The sequence below is a fragment of the Tauraco erythrolophus genome, chromosome W (assembly GCF_009769465.1).
Source record: "Tauraco erythrolophus isolate bTauEry1 chromosome W, bTauEry1.pri, whole genome shotgun sequence".
Classification (NCBI taxonomy): Eukaryota; Metazoa; Chordata; class Aves; order Musophagiformes; family Musophagidae; genus Tauraco; species Tauraco erythrolophus.
In genome coordinates this window covers 28,445,028-28,464,955 of record NC_141497.1, presented here as the reverse complement: position 1 = coordinate 28,464,955, position 19,928 = coordinate 28,445,028, and the positions used below count along the sequence as shown (strand labels likewise).

General features: G+C 44.8%; 1 protein-coding gene across 1 annotated transcript in view; it reads right to left on the bottom strand.

The window, feature by feature from the left end:
* The window catches only part of LOC147526289 (mitogen-activated protein kinase kinase kinase 1-like), a 174,986-nt gene extending 155,841 nt beyond the window's left edge, over positions 1 to 19,145 (bottom strand). Inside the window, exon 1 of the mRNA XM_086630222.1 lies at positions 18,700 to 19,145. Within this exon, the coding sequence (XP_086486348.1) occupies positions 18,700 to 19,145 (446 nt within the window). The remainder of the gene's footprint in view (positions 1 to 18,699) is intronic.
* Positions 19,146 to 19,928: the final 783 nt, after the last annotated feature.

The following is a 19,928-nucleotide window of genomic DNA, read 5'->3' as shown; positions in this document are numbered from 1 at the left end:
CAGTGCAGAAGATCCTGGCCCTAACCTTGGAGGTTCAAAGACAAAGCTAGATCTGCTTGTTACAGTGACCTTGCTAGAAGCTGGCAGGCAGTAAAGAGCATGGCTGTGTTTGCTTGGCAGTATGGAAGAACTATTTTTCATGCTTCTGACTGAAAACCTAATAGAAACCCAGGTTCCCCTGTACTTCCTACTGGCTGGGGCATCCAATGTGCCTGCAGAGCACAGGAAACCTACTGTATTGAACTGATAATTACAAATAGAAGAACTTAACGTTAAAAACAACAAATTCCTGTCTGTTCTACATTTACAGAGGAACTTGTTTTCCAGAACTATATGAAGACATTATTGAAAGAACTTTAAAAAAAGAAACATGCATATTAATATAATTAAGAGAAACTCCATCCGGCCCCACTGTTTAAAGAACAGCTGTTCACATTTCCATTTCAAGTTTGAACTTCCTGACAATGCATTTCACACAACTACAGGAACCATCACCTACGTTTTATTTATATAAATAATCTAACAAAATTAATAAGCAATATGGATCCTTAATATGGGAGATCCTTTCGAAATTTTTAAGAATGCATTAGCACTGTTTCAGTGAGCTCCTCCCTCTCCCTCCCCCTCAGTGAGGTGGAGAGGAGGAAAAAAAAAAAGTAACAAAAGGCCTGAGGGTCAAGATAAGAACAGGAAGGGATCACCCACCAACCATGGCCCCGGGCAAAACAGACTTGGGGACAAATCAATTTAATTTGTTAACAGTTACTTGAGAGGATAACAAAAAACAAAGCCAAACCTTAAAAACACCTTCCTCCCACTCCTCCCTTCTTCCGAGCTCTACCTCCACCCTCCAGTGGCACAGGGGGATGAGGAATGGAGGTTGCAGGTCAGTTTGTCATACAATGTTTCTGCCACTCCTTCCTTAAAGGGGGAGGACTCCTGACACTCTTCCCCTGCTCCAACATGAGGTTCCTCCTCACAGGAAAATAGTCCACAAACTTCTCCAATGTGAGTCCTTCCCACAGGATGCAACCCTTACCCATCAGATTGCTCCAGCGCAAGCTTTTCCCACAGAGTCACGGCTTCTTAGGGTTCAGCCACCCACTCCAGTGTAGAGTCCCTTCTCATGGATTGCAGATGCATCTCTGCTCCACCATCAGTCTCCAGCAGCACAGGGGTCCTTCCCACAGAGACAGTCCTCTATGAACTCCTTTGGGCACAGGCATCTGCTCCAGCGTGAGGTCCTCTCCCACAGGCTGCAGGTAGATCTCTGCTCCACTGTTTCTCTCATGATCTGCAATGGGGTCACCTTCCATCTCACCATGGGCTGCAAAGCAATCTCAGCTCCAGCACACCTCCTCCTGCTCCATCTTCACTGACCTTGGTGTTTGCATAGTCATTTCTCTCAGATCTCAGTCCTCTCTCTGCTGCTGTCACGCTGGGCCTGATCAGCTTCACGAACCTCAGCAATCCCAGCAGGAACAAACTCCACCCAGCGAGTGCCCCAGAGCACTCCAAGCCGCACCACTGCGGCTATCTCCAGTCAAGTGGCAGCAGCCCAGCACAGGTAGCCTCCCACCTCCCTCCGCTGCAGGTCCCACCTGGCTCGAGTTCCTTTGTCCCCTTAAATATAGCATTCAGAAGCTCTGATTGGCTCAGCCCTGGCCAGAGACCAGTCCTATTGGTTTTGGAGCCCAGGAAGCTTCTTGCCTCTCCTTACAGGGGCTATCTCTGCAGCCCCTCCCCTGCTACCAAAACCTCACCACATAAACCCAGCACAAAGTAAACAAGTCTTTAGCCATAGGCTAGGCATCTGTAGAGGTATTTACTTCAGTGAAAAAATCCAAAAGTTCCAGATGTATTTTTATGGGAACATTTAAGATACTGATTACATGTGTGGTGGTAAAGTTAAAACTTTTAACAAGAGGAAAAAAGTGAAAGTAATATTAGTAACATACCTGGCAACTCCGCAGTCTAAAAACATGAAAAAGTTAAAAAAGTGTAAAATAGTGATAAACTGAGAAAACTGTCAATGACTACACATGAATTTTCAAAGTATTTATTTAGCAACCAGAAATTAAAGTACTGTCATAAATCAAACCATGACAATAGACAAACACCTGCCTGCTAGAGTGCATTAATCTGGCAAGGTCAATAAACTCTACATGAACTGCAAACTGGAGGTCACTGCAAGTTTCACCACGCATTTCAGATATTTGAATTTTGTATGGCTCTTCAGATATAGAACAAGTAACTATTACCTGAAGGTAATGAGGAGACCCTATTATCCACTACACTTTGACACTTCCCTCTTAAAGAATACAAAGAATTACCAAAATAAAATTCTGCAGACATGCAGAGAAATACTAGGAAAGAATTGAAACTACCTGGTGTAATAAGTATATTAGTAGCCATTCCACTACAAATTAGAATATTAGGACAAGAGAGATGAGAACAAACAGTATTATGTAAGATTTTCATGAATTATGAGAATAGTTCACACTTCAGGGATACAAAATACACTGAGACTGTGGAACAAGGGTAGACTGACCTGAAGTTTCATCTCATAGCAAAGAAACTGGAATATTCAATAACAAATTTTAAGTCTAAAGAAAGAGAAAAACACTTTTTACAAACACCTTCAAATCCTTAGTCATCAGATGCTGAGAACTATAAAAAAAATTGGACATTTCTGAGCAAAATTAAGAGAGTGATGGCTGTATCAGCTTTTATTAAGACAATTTGAGAAGTATTTAATCAGTTTCCAGACAGAAGGTAAACAATTCCCAATTTCAAATGATTCTTAAGTATCAAGTAAATAGATCTGCTGGGTTTTTTCAGGACATTTTTCAGTCAAGATCCAACAAAATTGATCTTCAAAAAAAAAAAAGCAAAAACCCCCAAAACACATAGACCTCAAACACACAAACCTATCTTATTGGAAAAAATAATCAAGACTATTCACAATTAAGCAGGATTCTCCAGTTCTGCAGAGTGACAAGACAGGAAATCAGAAGTGTCCTACAGGCAACACGCTCAGTCTCCAGGTAAAGATAAAAAGGAAGGGAAGCAAAAGAAAGCAACTTTCCACTTAACCACGTTCTTCTCCTAGTCACCTATAGACAAGTAAGGAAGCCCTCTTAAAAGGCTTTCTGTCCACTTTGCCTCAAGCAAAAGAATGAACTGTAATTCTAGAGTTTTAAGCGAGAGCAGAGCAGATAAAAAGTAAAAGACTCTTAGGTCTTCACAGAGAATCTGCCAAGAACACAGAGATTAGCATTAAAAACTCCAGAACTCAAGCCAGATCTATTCTCTTACCACTGCTGCTAAAAACTAGCTTTACAAGTTTGCTTAAAGAACAGCTATGTGGCAACATATAATTTCTATTTTATACAAGCTTAAGCCAAGTTTCACCAATACTGGAAGCCAGTGAAAGCCAACAGAAGCATTTCTAGTCACCCTACTCCCAGCCACTTGCTTCCACTCCCACCCTCATCCTCTCCTGCACTGGGATAAACTTTTGCACAGCTGCACCATTACCTTTACTCCAACTTCAAACAATAACACACACATCAGCACAGTAAAAGAGCTCATGAAGTTAAAATACCTCATACAGAAGGAAAAACTGATCTTCAAAAGTATCTTGTACTCTACATGTTTGAGCTTTGGGTAAGGCACAATTGCACACTTCTACACACAGGTATCACACCAAGAAGTACCTGGACTCCACTGAGTGACAGTGAAGACTGAACCTTTAGTATCATCAAATCCAATGAGACAAAGCTCCAGATTAGTTAGTTACAATCTATTTACTTTGCATAGGAACAAAGAAACTGCCATACCAGATCAAACCATTTAAGCAGAACTCTAGCGCTTGCAATAACTAATAGTGATAAAATCAGACATGATAGAGGTTGACACTCTTCCAAAAACACTCTTAAGCCACAGAGCACAGAAGAGTCAGGAGGTGAAACTTCTCTCACAGTAGTATTCATCTTAAACTGGAAAGAGAAAATTTGGTGGCTTATTTAAGCAGACAGTAAAGAACATCCAGCATTATGGACTTGGTTAAAATACATAAAATTATATTTTACCCTAGCTATTCTTAGCCAAGGGTAAATAAGCTATATTTTTTACCTTAGCTACATTCTGACAACATGAACTGAGAATATTATCATTTCAGTAAAAAAAAGAGCACATCAAACCTTGGCCATACTGTGCTTTCATTGTACTTGCTCTCCCTCTGTTCCCACTCCACTGCCCAGACCAGTCCTCTATTAATGCATTCATGCTCTCCTTTGAAAGTCATCAAAGGTGCTACAAATTGATAAGCAGAGTTAAAACCAACAAGCTTTTAATAGTACACTTGTACATGTAGTCACAACTTCAGCTTCACAGTGTGTTTTTGGCATCTCTAGCAGGCATCAATGTAAACAGCATTGCAGAAGATACAGCATAAATACCTATAAAGGTTGCCTTGCAGCTGAACTGACAAGTCTGCCATAGCTAGCATATGCATTTTCAAATTCAAACACTTAGTTTTCCCTCAGGTCACACAGTACATGACTACCATATGCAGAGACTAATCACAGCATTTCCTGCTTTTCATTTTTATAAAAACAAGGTTATAACAGAATAACTAATCCTGTAATCAGGGATGTCACCTACACCAATTTCAGACACAAACAAACAAACATCACTTAAATGGTTTAAACATTTTAAGAGAACATTGTTAAGGTCACAGAGAAGGAGGTGCATTTTGCCTACATGGATTTGCCCCAAATTGGAAGTTATAATTCAAGTTACAAGAAATCATACTACGGTTATCACTGAACTCACTGTTAGGATCTTTTTCTATAAACCAAATCAATATACTGTCAGTATAGACATGGGATAAAAGGTCTGAAGTGCTTTATCTTGAAGCTGCATTTCCTAGTAAAACAACTCCCTCCTCCTCTTATAGTAATATAAAAAGTGTCGTGGGTTTAGGCTGATCCGGCAACTAAACTCCACGCAGCTGGTCTCTCACTCCGGTAAAGTGGAGAGGAGAAAAATATAATAGAAAGACTGAGGGTCAAGACAAGAACAGAGGGAGCACCCACCAACCATGGTCCCGGGCAAAAGCGACTCAGCTTTCTTAAAGCAAAACAATTTATTAACAGTTACTTAAAAGGACAAAGGGAAACAAAACCGGTTACTTGAGAGGATAAAAAGAAACAAAGCCAGATCTTAAAACCGACACCTTCTTCCTCCCCCCTCCTTCCCCCACCTTTCCTTTTCCTCCCGGCTCTACCTCCTCCCCCCCCCCCCAGCGGCACAAGGGGACAGGGACTGGAGGAGTGCAGGTCAGTTCATCCATGCTGTTACTGCTGCTTCTCTCTTAAAGGAGGAGGAGTCCTTACACCCTTTTCCCCTGCTCCAATGGATCCCCTACTCACGAGGAAAAATCCACAAACTTCTCCAGCGTGAGTCCTACCTGCAGGATGCAATCCTTCCCCATCGGATTGTCCCAGTGCGGGCTTTACCACAGTCTCGGATTCTTAGGGAGTTGTAGCCACTCGCTCCGGCGTGGGTCGTCACGCAGACTCCAGATGCCTCTCTACCTTGTCGTGCGTCCCAACACGACTGTCCTCAGGCTCAGGCATCTCATCTCCACGGGCTGCGAGTGGGTCTCTGCTCCACCGAGGCCGTCCTGGTTGCAGGGGGGCCGCCTGCTGTCTCGCCACTGGCTGCAGGGGAAACTTAGCTCTGGCACACCTCCTCCTGCTCCATCCTCACTTACCTGGTGTCGATGCGGCCGTTTCTCTCAGTTCTCAGTCCTCTCCGGATGAACTCAGCCCAGTAGGCACCCCGGGAGTGGGGCGCTCCCCGAGTTCCCCAGCCGGCTCCGCCACCACCATTCTCAGTGGGTGGCGCTGGCCCGACGCAGGCAGCTGCACGGCCGGGAGCCAGGGAGCGGGGGCAGTGCCCTCCTCAACTCCTGGGCAAAGCAGCTTTTTTTTTTTTTTCCGGTTCCTTTGTCCTGACTTAAATAGGGCAATTCACAGAGACAGCCATTGACTCAACCCCGAGGGGGATGGGAGTTCCGATCTGGTGGCCAGAACCAGGTCTGACCCTGTTCCAAAACCAGGGAGGTTACAGGGAGCAAAGCCCCTCTCCTGCCACCAGAATCCCCCCTCCCCCCCCCCCAAATCAAACCATGACAAAAAGATAGCTTATGATGTTCACAGCTTTTCATGAAAATATTTGTTCTACTGCCCTGATAAGCAAAATGCTGGAGAGATTAAAGAAAAAAGGTAATATTTACATTTAGGAATTAACAGTAGAGTCAGTTTTTGCGGAAGCGGGATTTGAAGACCCCAGAGACGACTCAATATGAGTTAGCTGCAGGAATCTCCTTTATTGCGCAGTTCTTATTGCTTATATAGACAACTTTTGTCAGTCATCTTGAGACCACACCTTTTCTACACCATTATTGGATGATACATATGCTTGTCGTGTTTAACAGGCTATTTCAAAAAACACCCGCCTAGCGAAGCTCTGCTCTAAGCAAACACTACTCCCTTATCATACAGCATAGTTTTCTTATCCTTTACTTCAAGGGCATTCCGCCCCTGAGGCCTAACTTCCCAGCTCCCGTCTTTATTCACACAGGGTTTTCTTCGTGCAGTCTCTTCAAAGATCCACACTCCAACAAATTCCCCCTTTCTTTTCTTGCATGAATAAAACCCTGTGTACGAGGCTGGCAATTCCAGTTACTAGCATATTGTTTTGGTACAGCCTTGCAAAAGCAGTTTCTAGCATACTACTTCCCTTTCCGAGGGCTTTACTATTTCCACTATACCCAAGATTCCGCTGAGCAGGAGGGTGTCAATCGGCAGGGTCGTTGTGGAGAAGGGAGGCAGGCACAGCACCTTCAGGGCGTCCCCTGTTTATCCACACAGTGTGCTCTGCAGCCTCCCTCAGCTCCGCTCTGAGCCATCTCTTTTCACCCTCAACAGAGTCTATGACAAAGGTACTGACACGGCGTTGCCGCACGCGTGGCCAGTGCGTGCAACAAGGCTGCCCAGTATGTGCTCTGCTGGCTAACAGCGGCTTTTGCGAATCGCAACATGTTGTTCAATAACAATCCTCCTAGCTTCCTTTTTCAAAGTTACGTGTTCACAACTAAGTCTAGTTTGTAATTCTTTGTCATTAATTTGGTACTAGTTAATTCTTTTCCTTCCAGTAGCTACGGGTGGAATCCATACACCTTCCGATCGGAGAAAACACACAAAGCATATATACAAGCAACTTTCACACACGTAATATACCAAACAATAAGAAAACATAAAAACAGTTTACATATCAACATGCAATCTTCTATTACAATTCTTTTGAGCCATTTTCCTCATTCTGCATCTCTGTCATCGCTTTACATTTCTTGCTGGTAACCAGTATGGACCTGTGGGAAAGAGAACACAAGCATACCCTCTTCCCCATGTAAGCAGAGGCACAGGGCCATCCCATGAGTTGAGCCCAGTTTCTTATAATATACTGTTGTTTTTTCGTACAAAAATGGCACTGGGTTTAAAATTATGATCCACAGCCGTAGTATGTTGCCTAGAAGCAGACGAATTAAGAAAATTTAAAACATATGTAGCTTTGTCTGAGGATTCTTGTGGGGAAATATATGGAAGGCTCCCCCTTTTTTGTTTTTCCTTTTTATATTTTTTTTTTTTTCTCTCAGAATCAATTACCCTTGGGAGTACAAACAATCCTAATTTGTGGTGGATGATCGTCCCAGCTAGTGCACATAATCCTCGTGATATAAAACCAAGGACACCAGTAGGAATTAAATGCACCAACGTGTCAGTGATTACTGTTGACCAAAACATTTAGCTGCCAATATCTCTGCTTTATAGTGTTCCCAGCCCACATTCTGACACACCTTTACTAAATCTGCAATCGTTTTTGCCCGATTTCTGATAAGATCAAGAGCTCGTTGGCAGTCTGTGTTAGCATTTTCAATGGCTAACTGGAATATCAACACATCTGCAGTAGCCGGATTTTCTGTTTATCTCTGAACTGCCATTTGTAGCTGATCAAAGAAATGCTCATAAGGTTCCTGTGCTCCCTGCCGAATGGAAGCAGAGGAAGCCTCCCCTGTCCCAAAAGTCAGGGACACGTCTTAATGCTCTCTTAACCAATTCAGTCAGTTGTTGGAAAGCCACTTGCTGTAACCCTGCCTGTGCCTGATTTGACATGTGCGACATTTTATTCATCCCAAAATATTTAGCTCTCGATTTAAGAAATTTAACACCTATAACACTTTAGCTATTGTTTCATTGGGAGATTTCCCCATCATTCCCCCTTCTTATTTTAAAAGTATATTCTCCAAAGTACCATGTGCGTGTTCTATGATCGGTTGCCCAGTATGATTGTACGGAATACCAGTAACATGCTCAATACCTTATGTGAAATATGTTCATTTGATTCGTGTCAATATGATTCGTGTCAATTCGCGGCCCCTCGGCGGGGATTTTCCTTCCCGGCGCGCCGGCCGCGCTCGGCCCCCCCCCCCGGGCCCCTGTTGCCGCCGGCGGCGTGACCGGGGGGGGGCGGCTTTGTGGCGGCCGCGCCTCCCCGTGCGCGGGCGGAGCGGGTCCGGGCCCGTTCGGCTCGGCCCGGCCGGCGCCGGGGGCCGCCGAGCCCGGAGCTGTGAAACACATCGGGGAGCGAAGGCGTTAAGCGATCGCTGCCCTAAACAGTTCGGCTGTAGTGGGATTTACGAAATAACAAAGCAAATTGCACAAAGCTGCGTAACTTGCAAAAAGATAAATAAGGAAGTGTTTCGGCAAGTGGCTTCGGGAAAAAGAAAAACAGCTTACAGACCTTTCGAGAGAATACAGATTAATTTCACTGACCTGCCTAAGGTGGGAAGAACAAAATATTTATTAGTACTAGTAGATCATTTAACACGATGGATAGAAGCTTACCCTGTAGCACGAGCTACAGCACAAATGGTGGTAAAAATTTTGTTAGAACACTTGATACCTCAATATGGGATAATCCAGTACATCGATTCTGATCAAGGCACACACTTCACTTCTGAAATAATAAAACTGTTATGTCAATTGTTAGATATTCAATGGGAGTACCACACTCCGTGGCATCCACAAAGTTCGGGAAAAGTGGGAAGGATGAACAAAACAATAAAAAACAACAATTGGCTAAATTAATGAGTGAAACTCAAATGCCTTGGACAAAGTGCTTAGCTTTGGCACTTTTGAATATAAGAACAAAACCACACAATGAGACTGGATTATCACCATATGAAATGTTATATGGTATGCCTTATTCCCAAGGAATGCCCTTGGGAAATAATGTAATTGAGGATCATAATATCCAAAAATATATAATCATTATTGGAAAAAGATTAAAAGAGTTAAGAGAAATTGGAACGATAGCTCAAACACCGCCTTTAAAGTTTGCAATTCACCAAATAAAACCGGGAGATAATGCTTTGATAAAAACGTGGAAGGAAGAAACCTTATCTTCCCTCTAGGAGGGAACTTTTCTTGTTTTATTAACCACAGAAACAGCTGTAAGAACTGCTGAAAAGGATGGACACGCGTAGTGAGTAAAGAGTCCAGTAAAGAAGTGGAAAATAACATCTGAACCGGGAGGAACTAAGCTAACCATCTGATGAACTTAAAGAGACCTCCACTGGAGAAATATAAGCTAAGTTACTGTGGGAATTTCATAGCGGTAACTCCAATAAAGTTTAGCAGGAGGTAATATTCCTATAAGCCTCTGGAGAGGAGTTGGCACTTGTGCCTGATCATTGTTTAAATGCTGTTGTTTGTTTGTTAGTGTTAAGTGTTCTGCACGTTTAATATTTACATAATAGTTCAGATTTTTCGGAGCATTCACTGTGGAGCTACCACTCCCTTAATATAAATAGGGAGTAGGACAACAAAACTAAGTATAATATATCAATTAAAAAAAGCTAACCTTGTAACCCCTGCAGGTGCTCAAAAAAAGACCACCCCTTCGAGATTAAGGAAGAGGGCAAGACCGGATAGGGAATCAGTGGTGCGGCTTAGAAGGTCTGCCAAGGGCTGCAACCCCTTCGGGCTGTGACCGTCGACCACTATGGCCCTTACCGGACCTCTTCTGATCCTATTTGGGGTGAGTTTCTTGACTCAGGCTGCAGCAAACAATTGCAGTCAACATGTGGTCACTGCCAGAAGGGGACAGGTAAACTCCCAAATCTTGGTATATCATACTGTTTATGAATGCAAAGCTCAGAAAATAGGAAGCTGCATTTATAACCTAACTCAATATGATTTATGCAAAGAAGAAAACAGAACTGTATGCTATGATCCAAAGGAACTCCCTTATCAATATTGGATAGAAGTAACAACAAATTCAAAAGAAGGCAGACTAATTGAAACAAGTAAGGTAATAACCAATTTAAATACTCCAGTATTGATAACTTTTTACGCCTGTGATGCTATTGATGACAACCTGTATAGTAATTGTGGTAACATGGAATGGAAAAATATTGCAATCAAAGTGAAAAATATATCTGTCCCAGACCTAAGTCGTTACCACCTTCTAATTGTTATATCAACAATTGGGATTATCTTGCCAGGAGCTATTACTATTGTGGGGGCGCAGATTAGACTTGTGCCTGTTGGAGTACAGCTCCCTCATGGGGATGGCCCCAACAATGTAAGGGGACTCAATTAAAAGCAGAAATTAAAAAAAGGAACGGTTGTCTCCAATTGTACAGCCCATTCTTGTAATCCAGTTAACCTAACTATTATAAATCCAAAACAATGGAAAGACCAGGACGTAAAAATTGGACTGTTAATTTATGGACCTGGGGAAGATCTGGGAACTGTTTTTACACATAATAATTAAAGAAAAGACAAGGGAATCAATACAGCACAGATTATTATTCAACTCATTCTATCATGAAATTGAGAAAGGAGTAAAATATGAAATTCCCACAATAACTAAAAAATTTTATTTGTAAATCTTGCTGAGAATATTGTTAAATCATTAAATGTAACTAATTGCTATGTTTGTGGTGGAACAAATCAAGGTGATAGGTGGCCATGGGAAGCTATGGAAAGTAACATAAGTGATCCCCGAATATGGAAGACTGAAAACATTATTACAGAAGGTAACAGAAAGCAACAATGGATACTCCAAACAGGTATAATTGGAAAGAGTTGTTGGCAAAATTTAAAAGATGGTGGAAGGCAAGTAGGTAACCTGGAATGCAAAGGGGGATACTTATGGAATGAAACAAGAAATAAGTGGGACAAGTGGGGAAACCCACTAAAGATGAATAGGAGATTTAGAAATTGGACTGATGGGACAAATATACCAAACGGGTGGAAAACTCCTGAAGGACATTATTGGATTTGTGGCAAACTAGCCTATGCATATTTGCCAAAAAATTGGACAGGATCCTGCATATTGGGAACTATAAGACCCGGTTTCTTTCTGTTACCCATGAGTCGGGGAGAGCGATTGGGAGTTCAGGTATATGCAGAAGCTACTGAGTTAAGAGAAAAGCGCCAAAAATGAGAATTACAAATTGGGAATTGGAAAGATAATGAATGGCCACCTGAAAGAATTATTTCCTATTATGGACCAGCCACCTGGGCAGAAGATGGATCTTGGGGTTACAGAACTCCAATATATATGCTGAATAGGATAATAAGATTACAAGCAGTGCTAGAGATAATAGTAAACAAAACTGGGGATGCACTTGGATTAATTGCTAAACAACAAACCAAAATGAGAACGGCTTTGTATCAGAATCGCCTAGCCTTGGACTATTTGTTGGCACAAGAGGGAGGTGTATGCGGAAAATTTAATCTTAGTAATTGTTGTTTGGCAATTGATGACGAAGGAAAAGTTATAGATGAACTTGTAAAGGAAATGAAAAAAGTAGCTCATGTCCCAGTTCAAACTTGGAATGGAATCAATCTAGGAGAATTAGGGGGATTTTTTGGAAATTTCGTGAATGGTGATTGGCTAACCAAAATTGGAATAGTTATACTGGGAACATTCGGAGGATTGTTAATAATTCCATGTTTAGTACCTTGTGTCATTAGGCTAGTACATTCGGCTATACAGGGAATGCAGATATCTGCAGTACCTGTTAATTCGGAATCACAAAAAGAAAAAACTCATTCTCTGTTAGTAATAAAAACAAGGGAAGTTCAGAGACTGACACCCATCCAGCGAGTGTTGACACGATTGGAAACAAAAACACGAATCAATGCCATCAAAAGAGAAAATGAGGGATTGTGAAATACGTTCATTTGATTCGTGTCAATATGGTGGTAAGGAACGGGGTGTGCCCATTCAAGATAAATTATTATCTTAGTTTAAGATCTCTGTGAAATGCAAAAACACAAACCTGCGAAATTCCTCATGATGCTGTCGACCACCAGAGTGATACACAGGATGCTCTGGCACTGCAGAACAAACAGCTCTGGTGACAGTTCATCGTGATGCAAAACGAAATAAAAGGAAATGGTGAAAAGTAGAAAAGGATGGAGAGCATAGATGCTGGGAAGCTCTCTGCAGGTGGTCACCTTCAGCTCCAGGATTTTTCAGTCATTTAAAATATCCTGTGACAATACTATTAATAGCTGCAGCTGCTTTAATATTGCTACTGACACTGCTGTACATATGGGTTTGGCGTGTGTATTTTCAGTGCACAAAGTGTTATATCAATCAGAAAACTTATGCAAGTAAAAGAATTTACTTGATTTAATAAAAAAGGGGGGGCTGACAGAGGGAATATAGAAATAGACAAAATCACATAAGAGGGTATATATTAGTTATTGCTTGCTTTTAAATACTAACAAGTTATTGTTTAAATGTTCAATACTAACTGCTACATTAACTGCTGTATGAATTATTGCTTGCCTTGATTAAGTTGTGAAGTCCCAGTCCCTGCTGGCTGCCCAGGGAGGAGGTTGGTGAGAGAGATAAGACAAATGCCAGCAAAGTCGTAACTCATGACCCACACATCTGTAGGGAGGAAGGGAGACAAAAACTAGCCTATGTGGGCAAGATAAGGGCTAACAAGAACTAACATTTGTCTTCAGGCAGTAATAGGTAAGAGACAACCAGATGTCCACTCAAGGACAGGCCAGGCTGGAACCGGTTTGGCTCTGCAAACGCAGCCAAATCGGGAATTTTAAAGAAGAGGTGAAAAGTGCACAGTGAGGAAGACCTACGGCCTTCATCCTGAAGACCCCTGCCCACGTGAGGAAGACCTCCGGCCTTCATCCTGAAGACCCAGGCCCACGACCACCAGGAGGCGTGTCGAGGAGGAGCCTGAGGCGGATCCTGAGGCGGGGACTATAGAAATGATCTCATGGGAAAAAACTGACCTTTTTGGGGGGGCTATGAGTGTGTCTGTATAAATACAAGAAAAACTGCCACGGCAGGTGTGCGTCTTGGTGGAGCGGAGACTCCCGGCGCACCCAGCGCTGTTTGCTTGCTTTTATTCGCCTAATAAATTGTAAACTTTAATTGGAGTTCTGTTTGGGACTCACTCATTTATCACACTTATGATGACAAAAATACATATGTCTGATAAGAAGTGTATGCCAAAGTTCCTGCAAGCGTAAACCACGAGGATTAACACCATTCATTGGTGGCATGATCATATTTTAACAGCGAGTACACAATTGTACAATTGAGCGGGCTTGCTCTCTTGTTATATCAAATTGTCACCTAATAGCATTAGCATTCTGATGGTAGAAGTCATGCAAGATGCTTGCCTGCATGAGCAAGTTTGGTACCAGAGCTGCACTCGTGAGAGGCTCAGCTCGCCTGTTCCCTTCTGCTACAGGCCCTGGAAGCGCGGTGTGCGCTCGCAGATGTACAATGGAATATGCATGTTTACGGTTTTGCAACACTGATTTTAACTGTTGAAATTGCTGGAACAGAAGAGGATTAGTTATTTCCCGCGATGCCGATCGAGACGATCCAAGTTAAGATGTGCTCTCTCTTGGTACAACCTGGGCCACGGGCCTCAGCCGCGCGGGGGGGTGGGGCCAAGCGGCCGCTCGCCAGGCGCGGCCGGCGGGGGAGGTGGGGGGGCAGCGGCGGGGGGGGCTCAGCCCTCCCTCGCCTCAGCCGGATGGGGGGGGGGGGGGAAACGGGGGGGACGGACGGGGACGACGACCCAGCAGCCCTGTGCCGGCCGCCTCCCTTGTTGTTGTTGTTGCTGTTGTTGCGTCTCCGTCCCCTCCAGCCGCGGCTCGCTCCGCACACGAGCGGCAGCGCCGAGGCAAACGCCGCGCCCGCGGCCCCGGCCGGCAGCAGCAGCGGCGTTCCCGGGGCGCCGCCGGGCGCGGTGGGCGGCGCGGCGCGGGGGTTCGATGTACCAACTTCGTTGGAAGAGGGGGAAAGCAATAAGTCTGTCTTTCGATGGGGGCTCTGGATCAAAAGGATTCGATGATGACTTTTCCAGGCCGGCAGCTCTGCACAGCTCCTCTGCCGGGGCTACCGGGGGAGGCGGACGCTGATGTTCCCTCGCCCTCGCTCTCTCCCGCCGCGCCCTTCAAGGCCTCGAACGCAGCACACCGGGCTGTCAGCTGTCGCTGCACGGCAGCATCCCCACGGGTGGCTGCGTCCCAAAGTTTAACATCTATAGTGTCCCAAGTCCTTGTCATGTATATATTTGAAGAGTTTGCCTCTGGTATGCGAGCTGATACCCAAACCAGGAGTACCAGGAGTTTTATCAAGTCAGTACTGTTAATGGTGCTGTTCTGTTTCTCTAGCACTTTTGTCAACACCTTAACTACAGACTTATGTTCTGTTAAAGCCGTGCTTCCCATCGTTCCCAGTCTCTTACCTCCTCCTGTTGAGGCAGTTGTCGCTTATTTTTTTTCTGTCTTTAGATTCTTACTTCTTTCTTTTGGTTCCTAATTCGTGACAGTGGATCCACTCCGGCTTTCCTCTATAGGCCGCCTGTAGTCACTCGTCCTTCCTTCCGCAAAACACTCGTTCACGACAAGTAATAAATATTCCGAACATGAGTTTAGCTCATTCTTCAGGTATATCCTGAACGTGAGTTTAGCTCATTCTCCGGGTCCCGAACGTGAGTCCAGCTCATTCTCCGGGGCCGTGGCTTGCCCCACGTTGGGCGCCACTTGCGGAAGCGGGATTTGAAGACCCCAGAGACGACTCAATATGAGTTAGCTGCAGGAATCTCGTTTATTGTGCAGTTCTTATTGCTTATATAGACAACTTTTGTCAGTCATCTTGAGACCACACCTTTTCTACACCATTATTGGATGATACATATGCTTGTCGTGTTTAACAGGCTATTTCAAAAAACACCCGCCTAGTGAAGCTCTGCTCTAAGCAAACACTACTCCCTTATCATACAGCATAGTTTTCTTATCCTCTACTTCAAGGGCATTCCGCCCCTGAGGCCTAACTTCCCAGCTCCCGTCTTTATTCACACAGGGTTTTCTTCGTGCAGTCTCTTCAAAGATCCACACTCCAACAAGTTTTCCTTCTCAGCTTCATTCTAAGGCTCATGCAGGCCTTTCAGTATAAACAGAAAATCTATTTAAAAAGAAAGCGACTGTAATACCAGAGACCGATAGGAGGACTTTGGAGCACACACAGTATCTTTTAATTAACAGTATATCCTTACAGGAAAGTACAACTACTGTATTTAAAAACAGAATAGAAAACCTCCACATAATATATTATTTTGATTATGCCCTTCAGTTCCCCTCAAACATCTGGGCAACAACTGCATGCACAAATTTAATGTGTAATACACTAACTGTTACTCAAATGCAAATTAATCTCCCTCCTTGGGCTACAGCAAGTTAATATTACAATAAGGGTAGAGAGATGTTTTTAATTCTTGATATGACCTGACAAAGTAGTACTTTGTCTAACATCTATTTACTGGTAACACGACATACAGAATTACTAAGATACTCTACATGAGCATTTATTTATAGGATGTTTCTGAAGAAAAGTCACAATTAATGCTGCCATGTATTTAAATTTATCGTGAATAAAGTTGAAAAGTAGACTATTGCACTAAAATACTAAAGCACTTGGCATTTAGCCTTTTCTATGCTTTGTTAACATTCCTAGTTGAATATGAGAGAACATCTGGGGAGAAGGGTTTTAACTCATACACACACTCATTTAAACACTGACTTGTCTAAATACAGGCACTTAAAAGTAAGCAAAACTGTCCATATGAAAGGAAAAATCCACAGCTGCTCTTTCATTGCTGCTGTGGGATTGACTAGCAGGGATGGACTCAATGTTTCAGCATCAATGCAACATATATTGACCTTCCTGAACCTCTGATATCAAGCCTAACTCCCACTTACTATCATCAGGAGACTGAGCTGTTACCTGGAATATTGTGTCCAGTTTTGGGCCCCTCGCTTTAAGAGAGATATTGAGCTCCTGAAGCGAGTCCAGAGAAGGGCGACTAAACTGGTCAAGGGGCTGGAAAATAAAACTTATGGGGAGCAGCTGAGGGAGTTGGGGCTGTTTAGCCTGGAGAAGAGGAGGCTGAGGGGAGACCTGATTACAGCCTACAAATACTTGAGAAGGGATGGTGGGGAGGTAGGGGAAGGGCTCTTTACATTAGTGATGGGTGACAGAACAAGAGGAAATGGGTACAAGCTTAGTCAGGGGAGATTCAGGTTGGATGTTAAGAAGTATTTCTTCTCTGAAAGGGTTGCCAGCCACTGGAATAGGCTGCCCAGGGAGGTGGTTGAGTCCCCATCCCTGGATGTGTTTAAGAATTGGGTGGATGACCTACTTAGCGATATGGTTTAATGGAGATTAGGGACGGTTGGACTCGATGATCTCTGAGGTCTTTTCCAACCTAGAAATCTATGAGATCTATGAGATCTATGAGATCTATGAGATCTATGAGATCTATGAGATCTATGAGATCTATGAGATCTATGAGATCTATGAGATCTATGAGATCTGTTTTAAACTTGTTCTGACACCAATTATTTTCCTTGAAAGTCATGAAACTGAATACAATTGTATTATGAGATACAGTACATTATAAATTTCCAACTCAAAAGACAAAGATGGTATGGTGCTAAGAGTCATAAAAAAAGCCCAAGGCACTTGATAAAATTCATACATTATTTTTTTCCTCTCCTGAAACACTTAAGATTTCCCACTAATCCTTCTTTAAGTACAGAGGCATTTCTTATATTAGGACCATATCATATCAAGTATTTTTACATTGCCCTAGAAATAGGCCAAAGTCCATCAGAACTGCTGAAGATTCATATAAACAGAACACTGGCCTAGAAATCAATTTTTATTACAATAGTCCCAAGATAAGTCAACCTTTAAAAAAACATCCTTGAGGTTTAACTGCCGTAAGACAACTAAAAAGAATACACAAGCCATCTGTTCAAACTGAAACTAGATTTCTTATGAGGTTTAAATAATTAGCCAAACAAACCATAAGGCAGCACTAAAAATAGGTCTTTTGATGTTAATATTAAGTCCTTAAACTACACAGTCCGTATCATAAAACCTTACAAGAAATCAATATGAAATTATCAACTTTGCATCAAAACTACACCATCACTTACTGCAGTGCCTTCCCACACACATACCAGTTAGGCCTAGAAAGCACATATTAAAGCTGAAATATGCTCTGAAGTACTGCTTCACCATGGACATGTTCACTTTCACCTCAAATACTTTTATGTATATCAAATAGGCATAACATGGGCAGTTCTATAAAACCTCAAAAAAATGAACTTATCAAATAAAACACACAGAAGGCAAACAAATACTACAAAAAAAGCAGTAAATGAAACCACTCAAATGTATCACCTAGACTGAATCACTACAAAATTACTTTCTCTCTGAAAAAAGGACGTTTATGTTTGAAAGCCTTCCTCCCCCTCCTCCCTCCTTACTAAGAACTAAAGAAACCAGTTCCACAATACCACGAGTTAGATTACTCTGCAAGTTAGACTTCAAAGAAGTATTTTTTTTTAAGAAAAGAAATTAAAAATACTCAGTTTTGTGCAAAAAACTGCTAGGAAAGTACAGAAAGCAGTCAGGTACTCAGTGAGTACCCGAAGCAGAAGCACAGCTGCCGCTTGAACCACGCCGCACCCTCGCGCACTGCTCTGGCACCGAGACGACAGAGCTGCATAATAGTTAACGGGCTCCACTCGCACCAAGATCCAAAGGCTGACACATCCGACCCCGGTCCCCGCCCCCACGACAAGCTCAAACTTCAAAGCCTTTCAGGTCTCCAGCAGAAGTTAAATATAGAAGCACGCACGCACACACACACACTCCACTCTCCCACGGCCCACTGCGCCGGGACGCACCACCCCGACCCGCTGCTCGGCCCCGCGCCACTGACAGCTGCGGGCGGCCCGCAGGGCAGCCCAGCGGCCATCCCTCCCTCAAGCACGCACCAGGTAGGTGCCTCCGCGCCACAGGGGAAGGCGGCAAGCGAGAGCTGCCCGCCGCGCACCGGCCCTGCACTCCACGGGCAGCTTCCGCCGCCCCCGCATTCGCTCCCAACCAGGCGGCGGCCAGGCGCCCGCGGGGGAGTGGGAACGGGGCGCCCGAGCCCCCCCCGCGGGAACAGCCTTACCACCTCCACTGCCTGCCCACGCCCCCCCTCACCTCGCGGGAGTGGATGGCTCCATCCTCCGTTCCGCGGCGGGGTCGGTCCCTGCCAGGCCCCCCACCAGCAACGGCTCCAGGAACTCGGCGCAGCGGCTTGGGGAGGCAGCCGGGCTGGCGGGGCTAGAGCGCGGCCCGGGCAGGTAGCGGAACAGCAGCGTCTCGGGAGGCTCCGGCGAAAAGGAGGAGGACGAGGAGGCGGCGGCGAGGAAGAGGGACGCCTTGGGCAGCCGGTCCAGCTCCACACTCCGCACTTTGCGCAGCTGCTTCCGCCTCCAGTCAGAGCGCTGCTTCCGGCAGCCGCCGCCACCCGCCTCCCGCTGGAGCCCCCCACCGCTCCTGGCGACACTCCCCACATTGCCCTTCAGGCTCCCAGTAGCGGCCGCCTCCGCACTGCTACCCGAGGATAATCCCGACAACGAAGTGCGATTCCCTGCTGCCGCCATTTTCTCTAGCAGATCACATAGGGCTCCCAAGGCTCAGAGAAAGCTAGCGCTCCGACCCGCTACGGAAACGGCGTAGGGAGGGGATGGGAAGCGGGCACGGATTGGTGGCAGCGCGGGGCGGGGCGGCCGCCTGTAGGTGCCCGCCTCCGCGCAGGTGTTGACGTAGCGCTCGCTCGTCAGGGGCAGGGTCTGGCTGCTCGCAGACGGACGGGTCAGACTGTACCCGGGAGCTGGTGGAGGTGCTGTATGGGGAGAGTGGCTCTGCCTCCACGTGACCCTTCCCATGTGCAGGAGAGCGGCGGGTGCTCCGGCGGCCTCGAGGCGTGGGGCCGTGGCGTGGGCCAGCCGCCACCCTGTGAGGAGCCAGCGCTATGGAGCAGAGTGGGGAAGCCCTTCCCGAAACTCGAGCCGGCTCCTGGTGGTTCCGTGCCCCAGCTCGCAACACCCCGTCTCTGTGCTCCCTCTCCCTAGCACTGTTGTCCCAAAAAGTGGGGTTGTTCACTCGATGTGCAATAAGCCAATCCACACACCGAGCCGACATATTGCTTTAATACATTTTTGTGCAAGTTTGGGTGCCTGTCTCAAGACAGCACACCCCTTCCAAAACTCAGTAAACATTTATACAGTATGTATTAGCATATTTACATATTCAGTGTTATTCTCTTGAACAATTGGTTATTTTTCTTTCACCTACCACGTAAATTACTTCGCATGCTCAGTCCTTTTCCTCCACCCCTTCCTTTTGGGTCTGGGGTATGTTTAGGGTAGGTGGTCCATGAATCG